This window comes from Vicugna pacos, chromosome 25 (assembly GCF_048564905.1).
Source record: "Vicugna pacos chromosome 25, VicPac4, whole genome shotgun sequence".
In the NCBI taxonomy this organism is placed as follows: Eukaryota; Metazoa; Chordata; class Mammalia; order Artiodactyla; family Camelidae; genus Vicugna; species Vicugna pacos.
Window position 1 is genome coordinate 9535463 of NC_133011.1, and position 24371 is coordinate 9559833.

The window sequence follows — 24371 nt, forward strand, 5'->3', positions numbered from 1 at the left end:
TCTACCACCTACTATGCTTCTGGCTAGAATAAAAACACTCCCACTTTTATGCAACCAGCAGGCTGAAATCCCTACAACTATTTAAAGTATAAGGGGAAAAAAGCCAAAGGCTTGTATATCCTTGTATCATTGTGAAAAAAGACTCTTTCCTGGAGGAAGAACTTTGCAAAAAAACATTTCTTTATTCCATAACTGAATAGGTTTTAGTGCTGTGTGTGGATGTGGATGGGTGTATGTGGGGAGTGGGGTGGGGAATGCAAGTGGTGGTGTGGTGGGGTGAAGGATGAGGATAGCACTGGTCCATAAGACACCTTTATCTTAACAGGGCTACTTCCTCTCATTTTTGGACATTTTATTTTCATCGGTATTGTTTCCACTTTTAAATGTTCTTTATGGTAAAAGTGAATATTTAAATCTAGAATATGAGATGCTACATGCATGAATCAAAAAAGTACAAACACAAAAAAGTACAAACTGTCCAAAGAGAGGAGAAAGAAATAATTAACTGTGTATGAGATATACATAAATGTAACACTATATAATACTTAAAAGTAAGAGCTATGAAAATTATGACACACATGGAAAAATACTGATGATGTTAAAAGGAATTATCAGAATACAAAAATATAAGTATATTAAAGCTAAACAGTCACAAGCCTAAGAGAAAATAAAGTTGTCTAGAAGTTGGTGAGACAGGTGTAATCTGTCTCTTCAGTTTCCAAATGTACAGTGGTTTTATTATGTTTATAATTTGAAAAACAAACTTCTCTTACATGTCAACTTCAATTAGAATGTGATATATGCTGCTGAAGTGAAAGAAATATATTTGTGATGTTTTATTATCCAGAAGTAATAATAAAAAATCTCGTATACACTCTAGGTGTCTAACAACTACTACTATTTTTTTAAGAATTCTGTAAATTAAATTACTTAAGTACATTTCACATATCACTTCCCATGTCTCAGGGCTCACATCCGTTTTAGTAGTTCATAATACAGCATGACATTAAGAAACGCTCAATAAATGAGTGGGACCCAGGGAGCTGAGATTATTAAAAGTGGTCGAATTCATAGAAACAAAGTAGAATGGTGGTTACCAGGGGCTACAGGAGGATTTGTTTTATGGGTATACAGTTTCAAATTTGCAAAATAAAGCCATTCTGGAGATCTGTTTCACAACAATACAGATATACTTACTACTGTAGTATATATTTTCAGATGGTTAAGATGGTGAATTAAATTCTACGTCATATTTTTTAGCACAAGAAAAAAATTTTAGTATTAAAAAAAAACTTAAGTGTATTACACTTAAAATGAGAGAATGGCCTAAGTTAGAATTTCTGAGATTTCTGGCTTGGGTGAAAGCTAGAAAAGTAAGCCAGAAAGAAACTGATGGGGAAAAAACTGACAAAAGGACACAGCAGAAGTGGGGGGCAGCGGGGGGGGGTGGTAAAGGAGCTGTTCTGTATCATGATTGTGATGGGAGTTACACAATGTATATATTTGTCAAAAATCATAGATCTTGTACATTAAAAAAGGTGAATTTTACTGTACATAAATGATATATTAACTTTTAAAAGAGGAAAATAAAGAAAATGGAATTGAGTTCCATTCCCTGGACAGTTTTCCACCAAGGAGAAACAGAGTGAGATCAGAATGAGTTATCCAACTAGAAAACATCCATGACGACACATGGTGATGATAAGAAAGCGAAGGGAAGTAACAGACGAGGTCAGTCCTGTCTATACCACCACACACAAGCCAGTCTCCCCCCACTCCTCTGGCATTGCTCTTTCATTCAAGTTCCTTTCGTTAACCATACATTACTTGTTTCTCCCTTGCCTCTCAAATGCTGCACAAGTGCCATCTGTTTATGTGTTATGATGTACTTTCTACACTACATGTTTAAGATGTGTATTAACTTGGTGACTAGGTCACAAAGTCACATGGGCTAAGAAGGTAGCACAAATGACATAAAAAAGGCCACCATTAGTTCACTAAAGTGACACTAACTCTAACAGTGGTCCCCAGACCAGCAGCAAGAGGCTCACCTCAGATGGAGCTTGTTAGAAATGTAAATCCTTGGGCCCCACCCCAGACCTACTAAATCTTCTTCCTTAGGTGGAGCCCCAGGATGTCTAGTTTACCAGGCTCGTCCGGTGACTCTTAGGTATGCTGAAGTTTGAGAACCACTAGCCTACAGCAGTGTTATGCATACAAACCACCTAGGAATCTTATTAAAATCCAGTTTCTAAAACGTGACTCTATGTTCAGGCAGGATGAGAACCTCAGTTCTAAGCCAACCCCCTGATTTTACAGAATGACTCCCACCCAGTCTAGATCAATCAAATCAGAATCTCTGAAGATGGGACCTAGGCATCGGTATGGTTAAAAGCTCTCTGTGTGATTCTAATATGTATCTACAGTTAAGAAACCACTGACAGAAAATCTAAGATCTTTCCAGCTCTAAAACACTACTTGTAGATGTAGAATTTTTAAAACTATATTATACGTCTTTCTACCTTTTAAAAATAAGATATCCTAATCATAAAGTAATCTTTGCTGAAGGGGTTGACTACGGCCAATAACACTTAACACTGGGTGACACCTTTAAAGGTTACAAAGATTAATAAGTTTCTCCTCTTTTGAAATGCATATCTTAGCTACATTTATTTTGTAGTTGTGTCAAAGCATGCAGGGTTATTTACTTCTTCTCCATAAATTGGTTAATTTTTCTTCTCTTTCTGGGCTTTTTCCCCAGAAAGAGAAGAAAATTTGTATTATTTTATTCTTCCTTGTTGTGAAAAATTCTCACTCTTTCTAATTTTGCTGTTGCTACTTTTCACTTATTTGTTCAATTTATACTTATTAAGCAATTATTATGTGCTGGGCACTGTTCTAGGCACTGAGGAAAAGCAGTTAACAAAAAAGTCCCTTATATTCTAGTAGGAGGTGAAAGACAATAAACACAAATCATGTGATCCAAAGGACAGTGATGGAGGGTAGCAGTGCTGCTCTACACGCGTGCTTATACAGAAGAGTCAAGGACAGCCTCTCTGATTAAGTGATATTTGAGCAGACGCCAAAATGAGTGAAGGGCAAGTGCTCCAAGTAAAGTGCCAACTCCCAGGCTTTTGCTTGGTGTATTCAAAGGACAGCAATAAGGCCAGTGTGGAGTGGAGTCAGTTACAGAAGAGTGGTAGGAAATGAGGTCAGGAAGTTAGCAGCAGCGTGGACAGCTGTGTAAAGACCTTGGCTCTTATTCTGAATGAGAAAGGAGGCCAACCAGAGAATTCTGAGCAAGTGAGTGCCATAATCATGTATTTTTAAAAGACCACATTGGCTGCTTGATGGAGAACAGACCATCGGTTTTCTTATTTCCTAATTGTTGCACCATGTACATTAACAGCAATATAACAAAAGAACTTATGATTAAACTTAAGTACTAGTGTACAAAATTCAAGCATGCGTATTTTGCTACAAACTTAACAATGAGATTAAAGTATCAATGTACACTCTGCCTGCACCTCAGATATCTGTGGAATGCACGATTTAGGTCTTAATGGCAAGAGCGTTGCCATTTGTGGAAAAGGGTCAACATCCTTCCTTGGTTTCTCTTGACGAAGGTGCCAGAGCTTCAGTTCAGCGCTAGCATGTTTTGTTGAGGATGAATGAGTAATGCAGAATCTTGGTGCCCTAGGTAGAGGAAAAACAAATTTAAGATTAAATTAGGCAACAAGCCTCAAAAATCAAAAGCCTAACAAATGTGTAATACCCATGGTCACAACAACCAGTCTTCCATACCCCTTTCTAATACTTCCTTCTTTTTCTGTTGTCTAAACCCTCCCCAACCAAATGTTATTCTATACCAACTGCCTGAAGTCACATTCACTTATATAAAGAAGCAATATGCATGAAGAAAAAACAATTTATAAAATATCCAAATTATTAAGAGAAAGAAATCTATATATCTATCTGAAGAAGGAATTTTTAAAAATTATTTTTAGTTTATAGCAAAACAAACATAAAATGCACCTGGGACCCATTTTTAAGCAGTTTAGAATTTATCTGTAGTATCAAATAAAAACTGGTGGATGAACAAAAAATAAAATTAAAAAACTGGTAGATGAAATTAATATTTAAAATATATAAACATTTCTTGAAATAAACTTGCTTTCACTTAAATGTATATATATAAACATTTTTATAATGCTTAAGTATACTACTAAAGAGGGTTATAATTCATATGATCTGTTTTCAAGCTTCAAACTTGAAAGTAAGAATTAATTTTACAACAATTTATATACATGAAAGACCAACACTACTGCCAGAAATTTAGGAAAGAGGATGTTGGGCACAATATCAAGGCCGCACTTACTTGGATGGACATTCTGGTACTCAGTCTGTAGGCTAACTCTATACTGGCTACAGGGTTAACTTCAGCTGCCAGGGCCTGTTAATTGCATCTTGGACTAGGTTTTCCCCCTGAGTTTGGATGGCCCAAAGACTAATTCCCACTCCATAGTGCTTCCCTTTAAAATAGGAAGAAAGTAGATACTTCCCGGATGTGAAAACAGATTATGGGTGGAAGAGAAAAGTCCATGATTAGTTTAGGGTCAGAAAACACCTTGTAAAGATCTGCACGGTTGTTTTACACTATATTTCTAAACCTTTACTTGCAGACTTGGAAGCATCTAAAATTATCTCATTTTCATGCTAACAAGTGGGCATATCTACAAGATCCTTATCAAATAAATCATACATGTGCTGGAAAAGAAATCTAGGTACCTCAATTTCTGATTCCCATCACCACAGTATATTCATATGACCCCATAAGTCCCTACTAACCCCTACTAATTTAACCTTGCATTCTAAATTTCATTCATTGCATTAATTTCTTATTAGCCACTATGTGAATTCATCAAATATTGTAGACTACATTTCACAGTCAATACTAAACTGGTATTGGATTTTTTCATGCTTCTGTCATACCAGTTTTCATGTACATTGATTGTACACGTCTTAGTTCTCAAGCCCTCAAGAGTGGGAAAAGATATCTGTCACATAATACCACTAAAGGAACTGTATCCAAGAAACTGTGAGTGTAAACATATGTATATATATTTATGTACGTGTTCATATGTGTGTGTGTGTGTGTGTGTCCATCTATCAATCAATCAGTCAATTTATGTATCTACCAATGGAAACTTGGTCAAAGAAGATAAACAGGCAATTCAAGAAAGTTGAAATCCAAGTGACCAATAAACACTGAAAAGGTTATCAATCTCACCAATAATCCAGGAAATGCAAGTTAAAAACACAGTACACCAATGACATACCAAACACACTGGCAAAAATCTTTAAATCTGAAAATATTAGATGTCATCATGGATTTGTAGCAATGAGTACTCTCATATTCTGTTAGTGGAAGTACAAATTGTTACAACTACTTTGGAAAAATGGATATGTGTACAGTACTGCTTGTAATTGTGAAAAGAGAAAACAACACAAATGTTAGAAATAGCCAGTAAGTTACAGTATAGTCACATACTGGAATACTATACACAACAAGAAAAAGTAATAAAACTCTTAAATACAGTTACAGACAAATCTTACAAATATACTGCTGATAGAAGACACAAAAGATTGCATGCAACATGATTCCATTTTTATAAAGCTGTAGAACAGGCTGATAAAAACATACATTTAGGGATTTATTTGCATACATGGTTGGTAAAACTATAAAGAAAAGCAAGATGATAATCACAAAAGTTAAGATGGGAGTGAGGATGTTGTGATTAGCATGGCACCTTCAAGGGTCTTGGCAATGCTTTATTTCCCAAAGAGCATGGTGGTTACATAGGTTGTTCATGTTTTAGCTTGAATTTTAAAGAATACGCAGGGTTTAGCTAGATCAAGAAAAAAAGGTAAGAGAGGATTCTAGGGAAATGGCACTGTCAGTCATATTGTTTTTTTTACCTCTCAGAATCCCATCATAAAAAGAGACAGCACAACTAGACAGCAAAACCAAAACTCATGGACAACACTTGCAACAAAACCTTCATAAGATAAAGTATCTTTACAAACACCAAAATACAAGCAGGTGGGAACAGACAATCAGCCATAAGACCTGCATGATATTGGTGTGTGGTGAGAGGAAGAAGGAAGTGTCTCATGAAAAGATGCTCAACATCACTAACATAACTAGAAAAATGCATATCAAAAGTTAATACTGTATAACTTAATTTATGACATTCTGAAAAAGATGAAACTATAATGGCAAAGAACAGATTTGTGGTTGCCAGGCTTTAGTTAGGAGTGCAGAAAGCGTATAATGACAAAAGAGAAGTCTGAGAGTTTCTTAGGAGGATAACTGTACATTGATTGTCATGGTGGTTGGTTATGTGAATCTATATAATTCGCTTTTACTGTATGTTAATGTAAAACAAAGAAAGAGGAAAAACAGGCTTTTCAATAAATGAGGATGAGCAATTAGATATCAATAAGCAATTAAAAAAAGAAACCATAACTCAATCTTGACCTAAACTTCATACCTTATATAAAAATTAACTCTAAATGGTCCACAGATCTAAATGTAAAACACAAGACTTACCATATGACCCAGGAATCCCACTCCTGGGCTTGTACCCAGAAGGAAATCTACTTCAGGACGACACCTGCACCCCAATGTTCATAGCAGCACTATTTACAATAGCCAAAACATGGAAACAACCTAAATGTCCATCAACAGGTGACTGGATAAAGAAGAGGTGGTATATTTATACAATGGAATACTACTCAGCCATAAAAACCGACAACATAATGCCATTTGCAGCAACATGGATGCTCCTAGAGAATGTCATTCTAAGTGAAGTAAGCCAGAAAGAGAAAGAAAAATACCATATGAGATCGCTCATATGTGGAATCTAAAAAACAAAAACAAACAAACAAACAAAAACAAAGCATAAATACAGGACAGAAATGGACTCATGGACAGAGAATACAGACTTGTGGTTACCGGGGGGGGGGGCGGGGTAGAGGGTGGGAAAAAAAAATTACAAAGCTTTTAGAAAAAACAAAGAAGAAAATCTTCAGAATACAGCACTAGGCAAAGAGTTCTTACGTTCAACACTAAAGGTATAATCCGTAAAAGGAAGAGCTGAAAAACTGGATCTCAACAAATTTTTAAATTTTGCTCTATTAAAAAACCTTTTTTTTTGGTCTTTAAGATACGGTTATATTTATTCTTAATAGTAGGTGCAGGCAGCAACATTTGACATAGAAAAGTCGCATTCGTTGAATAAACTTGGCCCAAGAGGGTAACTGCTTCTATTCTAATGAAACATTTGGAGTAAAACTTATGTGAAAATCTTCAGTTAGAGAGCCCCCAATACACTCCCCTCCACCAGGGAAAATTTCACACACGATGAACCTTAGACTTTCTCTCACAAGTTGTTTCTTTCTTGTCTGCATGGCCTGTTTGATTTGTCCTGTTTTTTCAGTGTATTAGTCTTCACAATTGAGTATGGTAACTTGAGCTTGTGCAAGATGCATTTTCCATTTGCACCTCTAATTCCAGTTCATCACCACAGGATTCAGTCTGTTCTCTGACACATTTGTAACTCTCTTCCACCTTGATGAGAATTCTGGTTCCCATTATCTACAATATTTTACTTGTTTGCTTAATGTAGATTACTGGCTTTTTGTTAAAGGATATAGCACAGAGAGAGCCAGATAGAAGAAATGCACAGGGCAAGGGCTGTGGATGCACCACCTTCCCAGCACCTCTACGTGCTCACCAACTCAGGAGCTCTGAAAGAACCTTTTAAGAAGTTTAAAGACTGGAAGAAAATATATGCAGACTATATATCTAACTAATGACTAGTACCTAGAATATAAAAATAACTGTAAAAATCAACAAGAAGAAAGAAAACATCCAGTTAGAAAATAGATAAAACAGGTATTTCACTGAAGTGGATGTGCAAATGGAATATAAGTACATACAAAGATGTTCAGTATAATTAACAATTGGAGAATTGCAAAGTAAACCTATAATGAGACATCACTACACACTTAGTAGAAGGGCTAAAAAAGAAAATTGTGACAACATCAAGCATTGCAACGATGCAGAGAAACTGGATCATTTATGCACTGCTGGTGGGAATGTAAAAGGGGACATCACCTCTGGAAAACTAGTTTGGCAGTTTCTTTTGAAACTAAAAACAGACTTACTATATGACCCATTAATCTCACTCTTGGGCATTCATCCCGAGGAGACTTATGTTCATGCAGAAAACTGTACATGAGTGTTCATAGTTGCTTTACTAGTAACGTCAAAAGACTGGAAACAACCCTAATGTCCTTCAATGGGTGAATGAATGTATAACATCCATACAATAGACTACTACTCAGCAATGAAAAAGAACTATTGATACACACAACAATTTGGATGGATCTCAAGTGAATTATGCTGAATGAAAAAAATATCCCCCAAATTACATATTGTATTATTTCATTTATATAATAGATTAGTAGTTTCTAGGAGTTAGAGATGGAAAGAAAGGGGGAAAGGAAAGAGGTAGGTATGGTTGTAAGAGGGCAACACAAGGGATACTTGTGGTAATGCAACTGCTCTGTATCTTGACTGTAATGGAAAATGCACATGATTATACAGAACTAACTATACACACACAGACATAAATGCATGTAAAACTGGTGAAAAAAATGAAAAAAAGATTAGCGAGTTATATCAATGTCAATTTCTTATACTGCAATATTATACTACAGTTATTCAAGATGTTATCACTGAGGAAAACTGGGTGAAAGGTATACAGAATCTCTTTGTATTATTATTATAACTGCATATGAATCTACAATTATTTCAAAATGAAAAGTTAACTTAAAAATGAAAGCTTGTACTGGATTAATATTTTATTAAGTTTGGTAGTTTGTACATAGGTGCCTACTATAGTATACTTTATACCTTTCTGCATGTCTTAAATATTTAAGAATAAAAGTTTTTAAAGAAAGAAAGAGAAAAAGAATATTCTCTCTATATATGGAAAAATACAAAGTATACAAGAAATCTGGAAATCCTAGATGGGAGATAATGCTAGAAGGGTAGGAAAGGGACAAATCATAATGACCTCATATTTGCTAACTTAAGGAATCTGAACTTTATACTGAAAGCTTTGGGGTAACTATTGAAAGATTCAGAGCAGAGAAGTGACACAATCAGCTCCATCATGGCCACAATGGACAGCTCACTGATCCTCATATGACACACATTTCTTCTCTAGGTCCATTCTCTTTTTCTTGCATAGTGTCCCTTGAGTCCCAGGGGAAATATTACTCCTTCTCTGTATCCTGTGCATTCACCACACTTTCTGTATTATACTTATTTCACATGCATGTTCCTCCCACTAGACTAGAATCACTAGACTTGACCATGTTTTACCTTGGTATCTGTAGTACAGCACTTAGCCTACAGTAAGTGCTCAAAAATGTTTATTGAGATGATAAATCTAACTCTAGCTACATGTACACACACAGACACACACATCAATTTGACGAGATACTGAGCATAAAAAACATCAGGTGTAGAAGGACGGGCTCACAAAGTTAAAAAGGAGCTTAAGTAGTCTCCAGTCTTATTATGGATTTAAAGGTTCCCAAACTCCCACTATCTAAAGGATAGATACTTTAAGGAAGGCCAAAGATATAATAATCTTGTCATTTCAAATTTCCATATATAATATATCCTTAAGACAAAAAAAGTATAACTTGTAACTAGCTTAAGAAAAGTGAAAGCAAATAACTTTGATTCACTTTATTTTTCTTACCAATAAAGAAGTAAGGGTTTTACAACCTCAGACTGAATGTTTTTTAAGTGTCCTTCGTTCCACTGAGATCCATCTAGCAGTTTAAATTTTGATAAGATTTCTGCAGAAAGGTAGCAATCTCCACTGCTCACCAGATAGCACTTTTTCATCTTCTCAAGATGTCTGAAATAAAACATATACACATTGATCCAATAGTCAACTAGCCAAATATTTTCACTTCCAAAATGTTTCAGACAAGTAATGAACTATCTTAAAACCAAAAGTGAGTTACAGGGGTACCAATGTGGAGATACAAATATTTCTCATAGGTATGGAAATGGGAAGGGTATTTCTGGTAGGCTGGACAACAAATGGCCTTGCAAAGATGGCAGTATCCTAATCTCCAGAACCTAAGACTATCACCTTACATGACAGAAGGGACTCTGCAGATGTGATTAGGATTTTGAGGAGATTATCCCGGATTATTCAGTTGGCCCTAATGTAATCATAAGTGTCCTTCTAAGAAGGAGGCAGAAGTGAGAGAGAAAAGATGTGAGACAGAAGCAGAGGTCAGAGAGGAGAGATGACGTTATGCTGCCGGCTTTGAAGATGGGAGAAGGGGCCACGAACCAAGCAGGTGGCCTCAGAAGCTGGAAAAGGCAAGGAAATAGCTTCTCCTCCAGAGCGTCCAGAAGGACTGCAGCCTTCATACCCATCTTAGACTTCTAACTTTCTCACTGTAAGAGAATTCATTTGTGCTGCTTAAAGCCTCTAAGTTTGTGGTAGTTTATTACTGCAACAATAGAACTAATACAGCATTAATTCTAAAGAACCAGTGTAGGTGGCTTGCATAATACCTTCCCTAACGTGACTTGGAAAGTGGTAGTGGCCTTCCACCCCAGGATCAATCAGGTCATGCTTCATAATCAACCATTTGGTAACTCCTGCTCTTGTAACTATGTACAACAATAAGCTTTATGATCTGAACGCCACTGAGATAACTGGAATAGCCCAGTCACGAGAACATATTCAGTCAAACCCTTAAATGGGAAGAAGTCTACTCTAGCTGAGCTGTTTCACAGAAGATCCAGAGAACACAGACAATAAAGACTTCCCTAAAACAGGGTCCTCTTAAGGTTCTTAAGACTTACAATGACCCAAAACATATGGAGCAGCCAAAGACCTGCACCCACCCCCTCAGACCTTAACAAGGCTCTCTAGAGGACATATAGCATGCTATCTAGTGGAAATGAACTCATTCAGGTACGAATGTCTAGGTGGCATCCACCTAAAGAGCATAGAATTTGTTAAACCAAGCACACTGCTAGGAACCGTAGTAGATATCTTTCATGTAAGGTATCTTATGCCACTGTGGTCATATAACTGATCATTTTTTTAATAAAAATCTATCATTGGAATATTATAAAAATAAAAAAGAATGATTAATCTCAAATTAAGTTTAGAATCTATGGGGAGAAACATTATGTTTAACAGCAAATAATTGCTACTATTAGCATCTGAAAGCTATGAAATCACAGAACTAGTGAAATCAATATTATAATAAAATAAATCTTATTATTCATTTCTATAAAAGTATAAATTACATTTATATATTATTTCAGGCTTTCTGCCTGTGCTTAAATAACTCAAACTAACATTCTTTAGTTTTAAAACCATTGACAAAAAAAAATAGAAATACCTTTGACGTCTTCCAGGATCCTTAAGAACTTTTAACCTCTCAATATCCATCCATAGCCACCAGTATCTCTCCCCCAAAGTACCTTTTATAAATTTCTTAAATCTTTCGAACTCCTTTCTATTGCCAATGTCATAAGTTTTGTGAGAAACACACCAGTCAGCCCTGCCTTCTGGTCCAATGCTCTCAGTTTTTGAAATTCCTTGTTCTAACATTTCTTCTGACTTTTCCGTTGTGGCTTGAGCCATTTCACTTAGCAAAACATTCCTGCCAGAGGTAGGCCCCAAATACTCATCAAGCTCCACTTCTGTTACATGGTTGAAATTTATATAATCTGGGCTTTCTCTAAGCGGAGCTCCAAGAATTTGATGAATTGCCACCCTCAAAATAAAAGTTATATAAGATTTTAAAAATTCTTCACATGTTGAGAAATGCAGTATCAGGCTTTCATCAACATCCTGTTTCTTTTCAAGGTATATCCTCAGAAGAGCTTGAGAAGGAGTGTCTTGTAGAGATACAGATCCATCTTCTTCAAATTCAGAAATTAATCTAGTGGCTTTAGATGGGTCCTTTTTCATCCTGGGGTGAACTCCATCATCAAAAATAAAACTCTCTGTATTAAATCATAAAAGGCTATTAGGTGAGGTATGAATGTAAACATTTTTTAAATTACTAACTGGATGTTATAGAGCTAGGATGGCAAATGGGTTTAATACAGTTTGTGACTACAGGGACCTATGTTGTGAGGAGTTCTAAACTGCTGGTCCCACATTTGGGACCAGCAGAGAAAAAACTGCCAGCAGGGATTAGCCATGTCTTCCCTGGACGTGAAAGGGGATAATGGTGGCAGATGAACTAAATAATTGATATCTCTAATAAAGAGGATCTCCAAAAAGACATTATACCACTTTTAAAATGCAATAGTTCAGGCTGCTAGAGAATGTCAACATATAAATGCCAAATCTATTAAAGAATTAGAATGTGTACATCAAATAACTACAGTGCTTTAATATTTCATGTATATGGTAAAATAAAATAAGCCACCATCGATGATGAGATGAAAGATCAGAACTGGAGTCATATTAGTAATTTTTTAAAATTCACTATTTTATCAGAAAGATTCAATTACTACTACACTTACAAACTATCATTAAAAATTACAAAATTGCATAAGGCCCTTCTGAAGGCTTACAAATAGAAACGGAATGTTTTTACATCTTTTCTAAAGATACAGTCTAGCTCCTATTTTCTGTCTTTCAGAAATCAGTGAAAAATCTGGTATCAATACTTCACTTCTCATGGCAAACCTTGATGTGCATGCTCAATTTTCTCAGCAAGAGGTTTCAAATCTCAGTGAACCAGAAATGTTTCACCACAATTTTTATTGAAGATAAATATATCAAATTTTGCCAATATTAAGATAAGATTCTCGTAAACCTGTGAAAGGATACTGAGTCTCCACTCAACCCCACTGACGCGGAGGCAGAGCGAAGGCCGGCATTTCTGCTCACCACCTTCCTGTTCACCTTTCTCTTCCTGTTGACTACCTTTACTCTCCAATTTCCTGCTTTACTATTGGGGGAGATAGTAAGAAGATCCATAAATTCAGCTATTTTCAATTAGGAAGGTTATTGTCCTCTTTACCTGGATTTAGGTTCAGTTCCAGAGAATCCAGACTTACCCCTGGAGGTGGCTTATACTTCTCAAAGGAAACATGTAAGAACTATCACTGAACTGCTGAGTTCCCCTCCTGAATCACATTGCTAGATTTCTTTTTTTGCCTAGCAATATTATACATGTTAATCACTCTCATTTCTGGAAGATTCCTTTTATTTAAGAAAAGTCTGTATTCCCACAGTAGAAGTTTATCTGCTTTTCAAGGTGAAAAATAGTCTGAACTTAAAAAAAGGAAAACTCAAGTTCCATGAATCACTATTCACTTTCGGGAGGAGAGAAGGGTTGTATTCTATTTCAAAGGCTTAGTAAGAGTTTGTAAACTGTGATAGGAAATAAAGACAAACATTTATTGACTGTCTATTAGATACCAAACACTAGGCCAGGCATTTTCTATGCATTTAGTATGCATATATCATTATTTTAATCTTACAGATGACAAAGCAAGACTCCCAGAAGTGGAATAATTTACAAAAGTCACAAGCTAATAAGTATCAGAGCTGGGTTTAAACTCACGCTCTTTTCACTATACCAAGCTGTCTCTTGAAAAACAGTAAAAAGTAAAGTTGGAGGGGGAGGCAATTTTTCTCCCCATCCACTAAGTGTCATGCTATAAGTTTAGAACAATAACAAAAGCGGCTTAAAGAGCAGTTTTTAAGTCATTCTCGTCCTTTTTTGCTTACCAGAAACAGATGAAATAACTGGTGATTCAGTTTTATTGTGGAGCACACAAGATGGTAATGAAAAGGTTGATACTGTTTGCTGACTTTGTTTTGCTAATGTAAACCAATCTTTTGTTTGAGTATACGACGCCTACGAAGAAAGGAGCACATTTGTTTAACATAAGATTAGCAGTATTCTTCCAATCACAAACCTGGACAAGTCATTATGATAATATGCCAATTGCATAGTACAATATGTAAACAAAAAATTATGCCATGAAAGAAAAGAATGTTGTATACAGAAAGATTCATTAGCTGCAAATAATGGTAAGGAAATTTCAATCAAGATTATTTTCGCATCAGATGACCAAAGGGAAAAGGTGAGCGCAATACTTATCACATTCTTCACTCTGCCCCCAGAAGCATGTAACCTTGCCTCCTGTAATCACTACAAGCTCATGCCATCTAACTTTAACTTGAGCAGTCACCAAGGCTCATCAGTCTTTGGATGCATCTTTTGCCAGCTGTTCCCATTTACAACTTTCCCAATTATTTCATGCCCCTGATTCTGTCTGGCCTGGCTCAGTGTTTTTAACAATGCGTCCATAATATGACAAAAATTTACTGTCAGTAGCACTGGAAACCTCTCTAAGCTCATCTGCCCCTTTGTCTTAGATTCTGTTTTCCTGACTTGGCTTGGATTGGATGCTTCCTGAAGGCTGATTCCTGACTCACCTGCCCCTGGATGGAGTTTTCAGTTGCTCCTTTCTTTTGTGTACTCTTGAGCCAGCTGACCAATTCCCAAACTGACCTGCAGCTTTTAGGACCCCAGTCCTAAGAAACCCCATCTCAGATTTCTTGGGAAAATTCCTCTTTCTACTTCTCTGGGTAATGTCCTCACCTATCTTTCTGGGATAACCCAAGTTATTCAAGCGAAGCAGAGAAGGCAGTGTCCAGCACTGCCCTCATTTCTCCTTTCTCCAGCTGAGTCAGCTGGTTGCCCCTTCACCCGAGGAACATTCACAGAGGAGGCAGGGCTCAAATGGAGTAGATACAGTTCCCTGGTCATTATGCAGAATTAGCAAGACAAGTTAGGCCACACAGTAAGACCAAAAGCAAGAGAGAGAAGTGACAGGTGCCATCTGTGTAGTCACTGCCCCTCTTCAAGGTAAGGTTTCCTGGGTAGATAAAAGCTTTGAATCTAATTTCCTTTTGTTTCCTCTTCTCCTTCCTCCAAAGCTAAGTCATTTATTATCAATAACATGTTCATTCAAAATATTTATTGAATGACTATTCTATTCCAAGCAGTATCCTAAGCACTGAGAGGAAGCCAGAATAATTAAGGAACTTTCAAGGAATTGAGAAAGACCAACATACAAGAGTCCTTGCTATTTCAACTGCACAAAAAATGATGAAGACAGGGGAGAAAGAAGTAGTTAGCCAAACATAAAAGCAGTTAATTATTCCACTTTATATTCTTAAAAGATGGGTCAATTGTTTGTGTTTAGACAGTAAAACTGAAGACTCAAATATTACCAATTATCATAAAGATTAACCCCTATTTAATAGTCATGGTTTAATGACTTAAGAGCCCAAAGAACACTGAATTCTCAAAGTTCAAAAGCTATTAAAAGGATAATATATAGTTAAAGCATGACTCGAGTCAACAGAAATGAGATTTTTTTCATCACAGAAAATAGCAAAAGTAAACTAGCCTGCGTTTTCATTCTCTTAGATCTGATTCAATTTACAAGTGAGGAATCAGAACTTACTCCACTAGATTGATTATTTCCTTTGCATGTTTACTGATCTCTGTACTCTATATTGATCAGTATATATTTTTGACATTCCTGACATTATTATAATACGTAAGTTAAGAGAAAAAATACTTAAAAATAAGGATAAGAGAGAAGGAAAATATGCCTTTAGTACATCTCCAAGCATCATTCAGAGGAAATAATGGGACTGGCATAATTTTTAACACTTTTGCCAAATATTACCAATAGAAATGCCAAACTACAAAATTAAATAGGAGCTTACACAGAAAAAAAAATGTTAAAAGCAAGATAAGATAAGGATATCTATTCCAACAGAGATGGCAAATAGTTTTTGTCTTGTATGACATCTTTGATCAATTGGAAGTGCCTGCCTAGAGTGTCGTGTTGACAAGAATTTGGAGCCAAGTCCTAGCTCAGCAGGGTAATTGCCATGATTGATTAGCAATGTCTGTCATGAATGGAGAGCAGAAGAAGAGCAACACATGGGCCACATATTTGCAATTCTTGGTTTGTAAAGAACTCTATTTTGGAAATGTGTTCTCAGACAGAAGATGTGAAAATTAGAGGCTAAAGAGAAGCAGAATATGTGACCTCAAAATGTGCCACTTTGGCATGTGGATTATTGTGAGCTGAAGATAATCAAGACCCAGCAGACTCAAGAAAAACTTCTACCTCTCTCTTAACTACGCAAAAGAACTTAGACAGGGGGCCTGGCTCAGAGAGGGCTATTGCCAGAGATAACTTTTATCTGATCGACCTATCTGTAGGCAGGCAAACATCTAATTACCAAAGGTCTGCTCTTCTTACCCTCCCATGAATTACCCTCCTCCCCTTTGAAGCCCCAGGCCCCTACCCTCTTCCTTAGCTGAAGAGGGGACATCAGCCTCACTGCTCAACTTGCTCGTGGGTCTCATATTCTCATAGGACTCCCATACATATGAAATTACATTTGCTTTTCTCCTGTTACTCTGTCTTACGCCAATTTCATTATCAGACCAGCCAAAGAACCTAGAAGGGTGGAAGGAAAAATTCTCCTCCCCAGCAAGGCCAGAGATCAAACAGCAATTTTCACTACACCATGTTTCTCCAACACTTGATTCTAGGTTATATCTCTTCAAACGTACTCATACAACCCAACACTCTCCAACCACGGAGGACAGATTTACCCGACAGCAGTTAAACAGTAAGGCACTTTATTACTGAGGAATAATCTGGACAATAGGGAGGAGAAAACCCAATTTATCAAAAATTAGAGAACCCAAATAATAAAAAATTTGGAATGAACAATGAAACCCTTGCTTCCCAGGTGACACTGGGCACATTCTTCCATCCGGCATTTCTCCTTTGTACACATGAGGATAATAATTCTAATTACATTTCAAGTGAAAGAGTGTAGGGCAAATGGGTCAGCATAAAATAAGTATTTGAAATCATTTTCCTAGTCAAGTGGTGCAAATGAAATTCATGTCCCTAAAACGAGAAGCTTCACTGAAGTGCCACGTCACAAAGAAACACTCACACTTTTACCTCGCCAAGAGAAATGTAGAACTTTTTCAGAATCATAACATTGTCGTCTTCAACAACAGGAGGTGGTGGACTGGGTGGTTTTTTCAGGACCCAGGGAGAAAAATCTGTACCTAGTATGATGTTCATGCCTGATTCACTCCATCTTACTTGTGAAACCAATTTGGCTAACCTGCATTGTAGAAATCATACAAACTTGAAATAAGTTTCAAATATAGTAGAATTCAGGAAAAAAACCCAAAATTTTATTTTATGTATTCAAGCCAACCTCCCTTCCTAACTCTGCAGGATGATTCTCTTAGGATCTGCTAAAACTGATGGCTTATTCATAGAACTGCTAATTAATTAATTAATAATCATTCTGTTATTTTTTAATGATTATTCTGTTTTATTTTATTTTTATTTTAAAAGATGGTTGTTTTAAGCAAAGGTCAAGTTTTAGTAAAAATTCAGAGTGTTTAGGTACTTAAACTTTAAAAGTCAGGGGACACAAAAGAAAAACTTGGCCCTGCACTACAACATTCTTTTTCATGACACTCATGTTTATTTTTTAACACCCTCCACATAAATACCTTCACCACAAATAGAAAAGATTTTAAATATAATGATCAAAGAAGCAGAACTGAAGTACATTTGTTAGGCACTGCTTCTGTGAAATCTCTTTGGAAAAGTTAAATGATTTTCACCAATGCTTCATCACTCTTATATTATAGCAAGTGGAATACAAACTCCAATCAGTTTCAAGGTATACAATTTCATTAAGAAAGTACAGAGAAATGATTTTAGGTGGAAAAAAACCAAGCATTTAAAAATATGTGTAGTGATGAGACTATAATACCTGTATTCAAAGTAGCAATCACTTTCCAGAAATGCTGGAAGTCTTTCTTTTTTGATCCACTGAATACCTTGTTCACGACTGAGACACTATTAGAGAACAAGTGAAAAAGAAAATCACCTTGTAGGACAATTATGGCCTAATCACTGGAGCAACACTACCTCTAGCTCCTCCTGGGAGCCCTGCGTCTACCCTCTCTTTGCACAAGGGAGGGCAAGAACCCTGAGTCACAAATTTGAAGCTATTTCCTGCCTTCCGGTACTTCTTTCTCTCAACAACCCTATATCAACTATTATCTCCACTTTACAGATTAACAAGCTGAATCCGGAGAAGTTAAGTAACTTATTGAAGGAGGAAAAAATGAGGAAAAAAAAGTCAGTTAGTCTCAGTATTTTCAGTCATAAAATCGGTTAAAAATAATCACAAACAGAAAAAGAACTAACCAGAAAACTTGGTAAGGCTGCTAGAGTAACTGCAAGCCCTTGCCCTTCCATATTTAGAAAATTTTGTTAAATATTTAATATCCCCAGGAACTATCCTTGAGGACACCAAGGTTAACAAGAAAGATAAGGCCCTTCTCTTATGGAGTAAAGATACTTCAATAAGCAATAATGGTTGAGTGCTGTTAGTGCCATGAGCGCAGGCTCCCGCGGGAGGCCACAGGGCACGGAGAAAGCAAAGGTTTCCCACAGAACATGGCTGACTGGAAGCATGATGAGCTTTGGTTGAAGAGGGAGCAGGAGAGGAAACATAGATAAGTTTAGTATAACTAGATCACAAACATACTTTCTTACCATAATATTGTAGTTGACGTTAACAGTCTTATCTTCATAGTGGGGGGCATTCACTTGAACAGGTTTGACATTATTCTTTTCTTTTCTTACAACATCATAGATGGGATTCCGAGGTTGCTGGTCTAGCAGAATTTTTTTCAGTTGCTTTTCCAGAAGTTGTGGAGCATTGTTAACTACTTCAAAAACTCCAAAGTCCGCATTAAACCTAATTGCCTCTGAAAAGGTCTGCAAAATTAATTTGTGGGAATATGTTTAAAGATCGTTTAAATCCAGAAATTCACTGTCTCCAAGAAGTTCTGATACTTACATATATGCATATATACTCACACAAAGTTTTGTGTTCTTAATCATTACCTCTTTCCTTTTAGGAGCTTGGAAATCTCTTGACTACAGGTAAGGGAACCCACTGAATCCTTCCTTCCAAATGTACTTATGCTGTAAGTGTCAGGGTATATTATGGAAGAAATTCCCTTTGTATAACTTCTCATCTCTGTGCCTCTTTGGAACTGGAAAGAAATACACACCTGGTCTCTAGGAAGCAATGTTACTCCCTTAGAAGGGGGCAGATTCCCAGGGAAGAATGAGCAAAGAAGAAATAACATTCCTATTGTCTCTTTCACCCCCAGGAACCATGAAAACTAAGTCTTTCTTGCCCAAAAGGAGAAAATTAAGTACAATGTGTTCTTCATTTAAGACTATTTCAACACCATTCCATTCACTGTGACAAAAAAAAAAAGGAGAGAGTGAAAGACAATAACATTTCTGAGTTCTTCTCAGTAATTACTAAATGGTGCCAACTTTTATTTAAAGTCAGTCCGTTAATATACAACAGTCAGCAGTCTTGAGTTTGAATACCAGCTTGCCAATAAGTAGCCCTGTGAGTATGGGTAAATCACTGACATATTTGGGGCCTCCATCTCCACACCAAGTAAAGTGGGGATTGGCTGTGCCTTTTTCCATTTTGCCCTCCAAATCAAGAATTGGGTCCCTTTTTCAGAATATTAATTTATTTTAGGATACCACCAGTGAACTGCATACTCATATAGATTAATCTATATATTTCTAGCCACATGGTAGAAGACATTAAACCCTTCCCTGTGGATCAGTAAGTGTCCTAGGGAGAGTACCAATTCTTCCCAGTTTTACTAAGATATTGCTAAATATACTGCAGTTAAAATCTAATAAATGGCAGGGATGTTTAAATTAGAGTTGGAAATGTATGTGTGAATATGTATAAACCTATTGCTTGTTTGCATATATATTCATATTTTTTTATGTCAGGTCAAATCACATCTCTAACGTCTATTATTTCCCCTCCTTAGGAATTTAAAGTGCACAGAAAACAGAGTTTAATATGAATGTCAGCCCACAGTCCAAAAGGCCTCATGGCTAAGGTTTCCCCTCAAAGGAGTGGGGTGGGGGGATGAGGGAAATAGGTGAGAAAATGAGTAAGTACAAATTTTCAATTACAAAAGAAATGAGTGAAGAAAACGAAATGCACAGTGTGGGGAATACAGTCAATAGTATGTAATACCTTTGTGTCGTGACAGATGGTGTCTAGACTTACTGTGGGGGTCATTTTGAAACGTACAGAGATATCAAATCACTGTGTTGTGTACCAGGAGCTAACATAGTGTTGGAGGACAATTATTCTTCAACAAATGAACAAACCCGTACAAAAAAGATCGAGTTTGTGGTTACCAGAGGTCGGCGAGGTGGGGAGGGGAGAGGAAACTGAATGAAAGTGGTCAAAAGGTACAAACTTCCAGTTATCAGTAAACACTAGTGATGTAATATACCACATAATTAAGGTAATTAACACTACTGCTGTGTGTTATATAGAAAAGTTAGGAGAATAAATCCTAAGAGTTCTCATTAAAAAGAAATTTTTTTTCTTCTATTTTGTATCTATATGAGATGATGGACAGTCACTAAACTTACTGTGGTGATCATTTCAAGATTTATGTAAGTCAAATCATTATGGTGTACACCTTAAATTTATACAGTGCTCTATGTCAATTATATCTCAACTAAGCCAGAAGAAAAAAAGAAATACAAATAAAAGCTAAAAAAAAGATTTCCCCTCAAAATGACAAATACAACTCACTGGATAAGTAACAATAATTAGCAGTAAATTGTGTGTCAGATTTCTTCAATAAATACATTTCATTGGTTTCCCACCACATTTGTCTTTCAAACATGAGATTCTAGTCACCACACACCTGAATGTCAAATATTATCTCCAATTTATACCATCACTAGACTAAAGAGATAAGCAGGTCTGCTGATGTCAGAGACCAGATTCATCCAGTTGGAGTAAGGAACTGAATTAAACTTGATAGAGAGTGGGCATCAGATATTAACTGGGGTGGGGGGAATGCAGCAGTATAATGTGAAGGACCATGTGGAAAAGATTCTTCTAGCTCTGAGCATGGAACAAGAGAACAAGCTTGACCTTCATTTACTGTTTTCTTTTCTTTTTTTCTGACTTTTATCCTCACACCTGTAGCTGAAGGAACACAAAGCTGTGATAGCCCAAAGCAAAAATTGCCAAGTAATTATTTCTATGGACAAATAAAATATTTTCTGTTAATCCAGTAAAAAAAAAAATGCTCAAGTAAAAAAATTTAAAGGCATCGTGACACTCTGAGACCCTCAGTAGCCAATCTTATTAGTAAAGTAGTTAGGGTGCAGTTGGTAGAAATAACAGGAGTGATAAGAACCACAGTTTACCGAACATCTACCAGGGGCCAGGCATGTGACAGTCGCTTTAAATGCACTGTCTTGACTCCTTCCAACATTCCTGCGACTGCTCTTTACAGAAAATGGACGCTCGGGATGGTTACGTGACGGACCACGGACTCAGCTATAAATATAGCTGGTTTGGGACTACAGAACCAAATCTGTCTGGTTCCAAAGATAGCACGTTTCCCCTTCTTTACTATGTAGCCCCACGCATGATAAAACTAGCATGAACTGACCATCTTCTTTATGCAAGGCACTGAAGCAGCAAGATATATGCGGGTAGTTTTAAGCAGTTTAATGCTAATAGAATAGAACTAGAATAGTTTATAGGTGGAAGAGTTTAAGGAACAGAGAGAAGAGACTTGAAGTAGATGAGGTAGATAAGATCAGACCATGGAAGGCTTTGCACGCCATTTTAAGAAGCATAAGCTTATCCAGATCCTCTGAGGAAAAGGGTGGCATGGGCAAACCCTAAGCAGAGGAGTAACGTAGTCCCATTTGTGTTTTAGGAAAATTCTCCCCGTAGCAGTGTGGAGTTTCTCCTGCCGGCGCACGAACTGGTGAGGCAGACTGTCCACTTTGGGGAGATCTCTTAGAAATCACCCAACTCTAATGTTCCTTTGTTTGTTCATGCATTTATTCAATGAGTATTTATTGAATCCTAATTTTTTTAGGAAAGATTTAAAAAAAAAAACAAAATGTTTTATTTAAAAAAGTAATGGATTTAACACACACAAAAATGTTGTATCTTATCACAAGAAACCATGGTCCACTCTGCATACTAAGGGGATAAGAACCAAGCTTAAAGTTTTATGGTTAACATCATCCTCCCAGTCCTGCTGGAGTAGCTCTTTACAGTATTTACTGAATCTTTATTACACACCAGGACAGATGATCTATTGCTACATTGAGTGAGCCGATTCAGAGCATCCTCCACAAGCCCCAACTGAAATGAATGAGACACAGATTTCATCTCAGAACAAACAGAAGAAGAAAGATACGTAAATACGCAGAGAAAATAAAGACTCATCCTTCAGCAAGATGGCAACTTGGGAAGATCCTAAATCTACCTCCTCCAGTGGACACACTGAGTCCACAGCTACATGTGGAACAATTTCCTCTTAAAAAAGCCTAAAGGCTGGCTGAGTGATAACTACACATTGGGCAATCAAGAAGAAAATCACATCAAACAGGTAGGAACAGGTGGGACACAACCTCGCCAGAAAACCCACCCCAGTGCTGTGACCCATAATTGAAAGGGAACTCAAAACCCAGAGCTTCTCCATGAGGAGCAAAGGGTTCGAACTCCAAATCGGGCACCTCAACTTCTAAGACCTGCACCTGCGAGATGAGACTCCAAAACATCTAATTTCGAAAATCAACAAGGCTCACATCCCAAGATGTGTCCTGAGATGCGAGACATGAGAAATGGATTCTACAGTCAGCACATAAGGTGAAACCATATTTAGTCAAAATTATCCCTTGAAATCCTTGAAAACGCATTACACCCATTAAGTACAATGTTGTCCTATCTTTCAAGAAGTTGACCACGGTCATTTTTTCCTCCAACCCTGAAGTGGTCACTAATTCTTTAGTGAGAGACCAGGTGAAGTGGTGGGCATGTGTTTAAAGCTCATGTTCTACAAAAATAGGTATGTTTAACACCAGAATCACCCTTAGCAAGATAAAATGACCACACTATGAGAAGAAAGAAGGGTAAGAGCCACTGAGGGAACTGCAGATGCTCATCTTCCGTCTCACCCGCTCTGGGATACTCACGGAGTGGTCTGCATGTGCCAATGGACTGGAACGACAGAGTCACCCTGGCTCTTTAAATCCCTCTGCAGAGCACTGTTCATTCTGAGTAGTAACGCGTGTATAATGCACGTCCACTTTAACAAATAATAACTACAGTAAAGGTATATACAGATGGAGTAACGGCACAGAAGGACTTGCTAACTATCTTTAGGAAATTAAGGAAGTTGTACGGAGAAAGTTGAGTCTTGAAGAATAAACAGGCATTCTCATCAGAGAAACAAGGGAGAGAAGGGAATTCCGCACCAGAAACAGGTAAAGACAAAGGTCGAAGCCCGCATTCTGTCTGCTACTTCACGCTGACTTCCGTGTATATTCACATACACAGAGGGGCTGGCCATCCACCTTCTCCACACAGGAGAAAGAACCCTGGTCTTCATTCCGCAAAGTCCTGCTGTCTGCTTAGAAAGAATCTCTCTCACACAGCGAGTCCTCTGTTTTTACACTTTCTAAGCTTACCTACAAAATTCCTCAAGTTAGTTTAGTATGCTACAATACAAGACTTGTACAGTGGGGCAGACAGACATGAACGATGGAGGAAGACTTTCCCCGGAAAGCTGAGTAGGCTGATTTAGAGAACACTCAGCTTTTAATCATCCGACAGGAAAAACTGTTCAGTCTGAGCCTCAAACCCAGTCCTCCACAAGTTGTTACAGACTGCTCTTTCCTTTACTGAATTTTCTTATTTCAAGGGTATCATTTTCCAAATGTTCTAAAACGAACTGACCTGAAGGTGGTGAAAGCTAACTTTGTAGTACCAGTCACCCATGTGCGAAAAATATTTTCACAGAAAAAGCAAGTGCATGAAAATATTTTTACCACAATAAATTGCTGGTTCCACATTTCTTTGAAAAGAGGTGGGGGGCGGGGGAGAAGCCTGTGAATAATTAGTGATGTGCTTAAACTGCCAGCCCAGCATCACTGAAACTTACCGGGTGCCAAATTATTTAGCTGAACAGTATTTAAATTAAAAACTAACGACTAGGTTAATTTAATACATGTTCATCTCTACTCCAACTCTGTCTCT

General features: G+C 37.1%; 1 protein-coding gene across 3 annotated transcripts in view; it reads right to left on the reverse strand.

The window, feature by feature from the left end:
• Positions 1–24371, reverse strand: part of RGS22 (regulator of G protein signaling 22) — a 133560-nt gene that overhangs the window by 93086 nt on the left and 16103 nt on the right. For all 3 annotated transcript variants that reach the window (XM_072949535.1, XM_072949537.1, XM_072949536.1), the window contains exons 4-10: positions 18785–19009; positions 17994–18079; positions 17159–17327; positions 13875–14004; positions 11521–12130; positions 9843–10004; positions 3528–3696 (exon numbers count right to left, since the gene is read on the reverse strand). In XM_072949535.1, the coding sequence (XP_072805636.1) occupies positions 3528–3696; positions 9843–10004; positions 11521–12130; positions 13875–14004; positions 17159–17327; positions 17994–18079; positions 18785–19009 (1551 nt within the window). The remainder of the gene's footprint in view (positions 1–3527; positions 3697–9842; positions 10005–11520; positions 12131–13874; positions 14005–17158; positions 17328–17993; positions 18080–18784; positions 19010–24371) is intronic.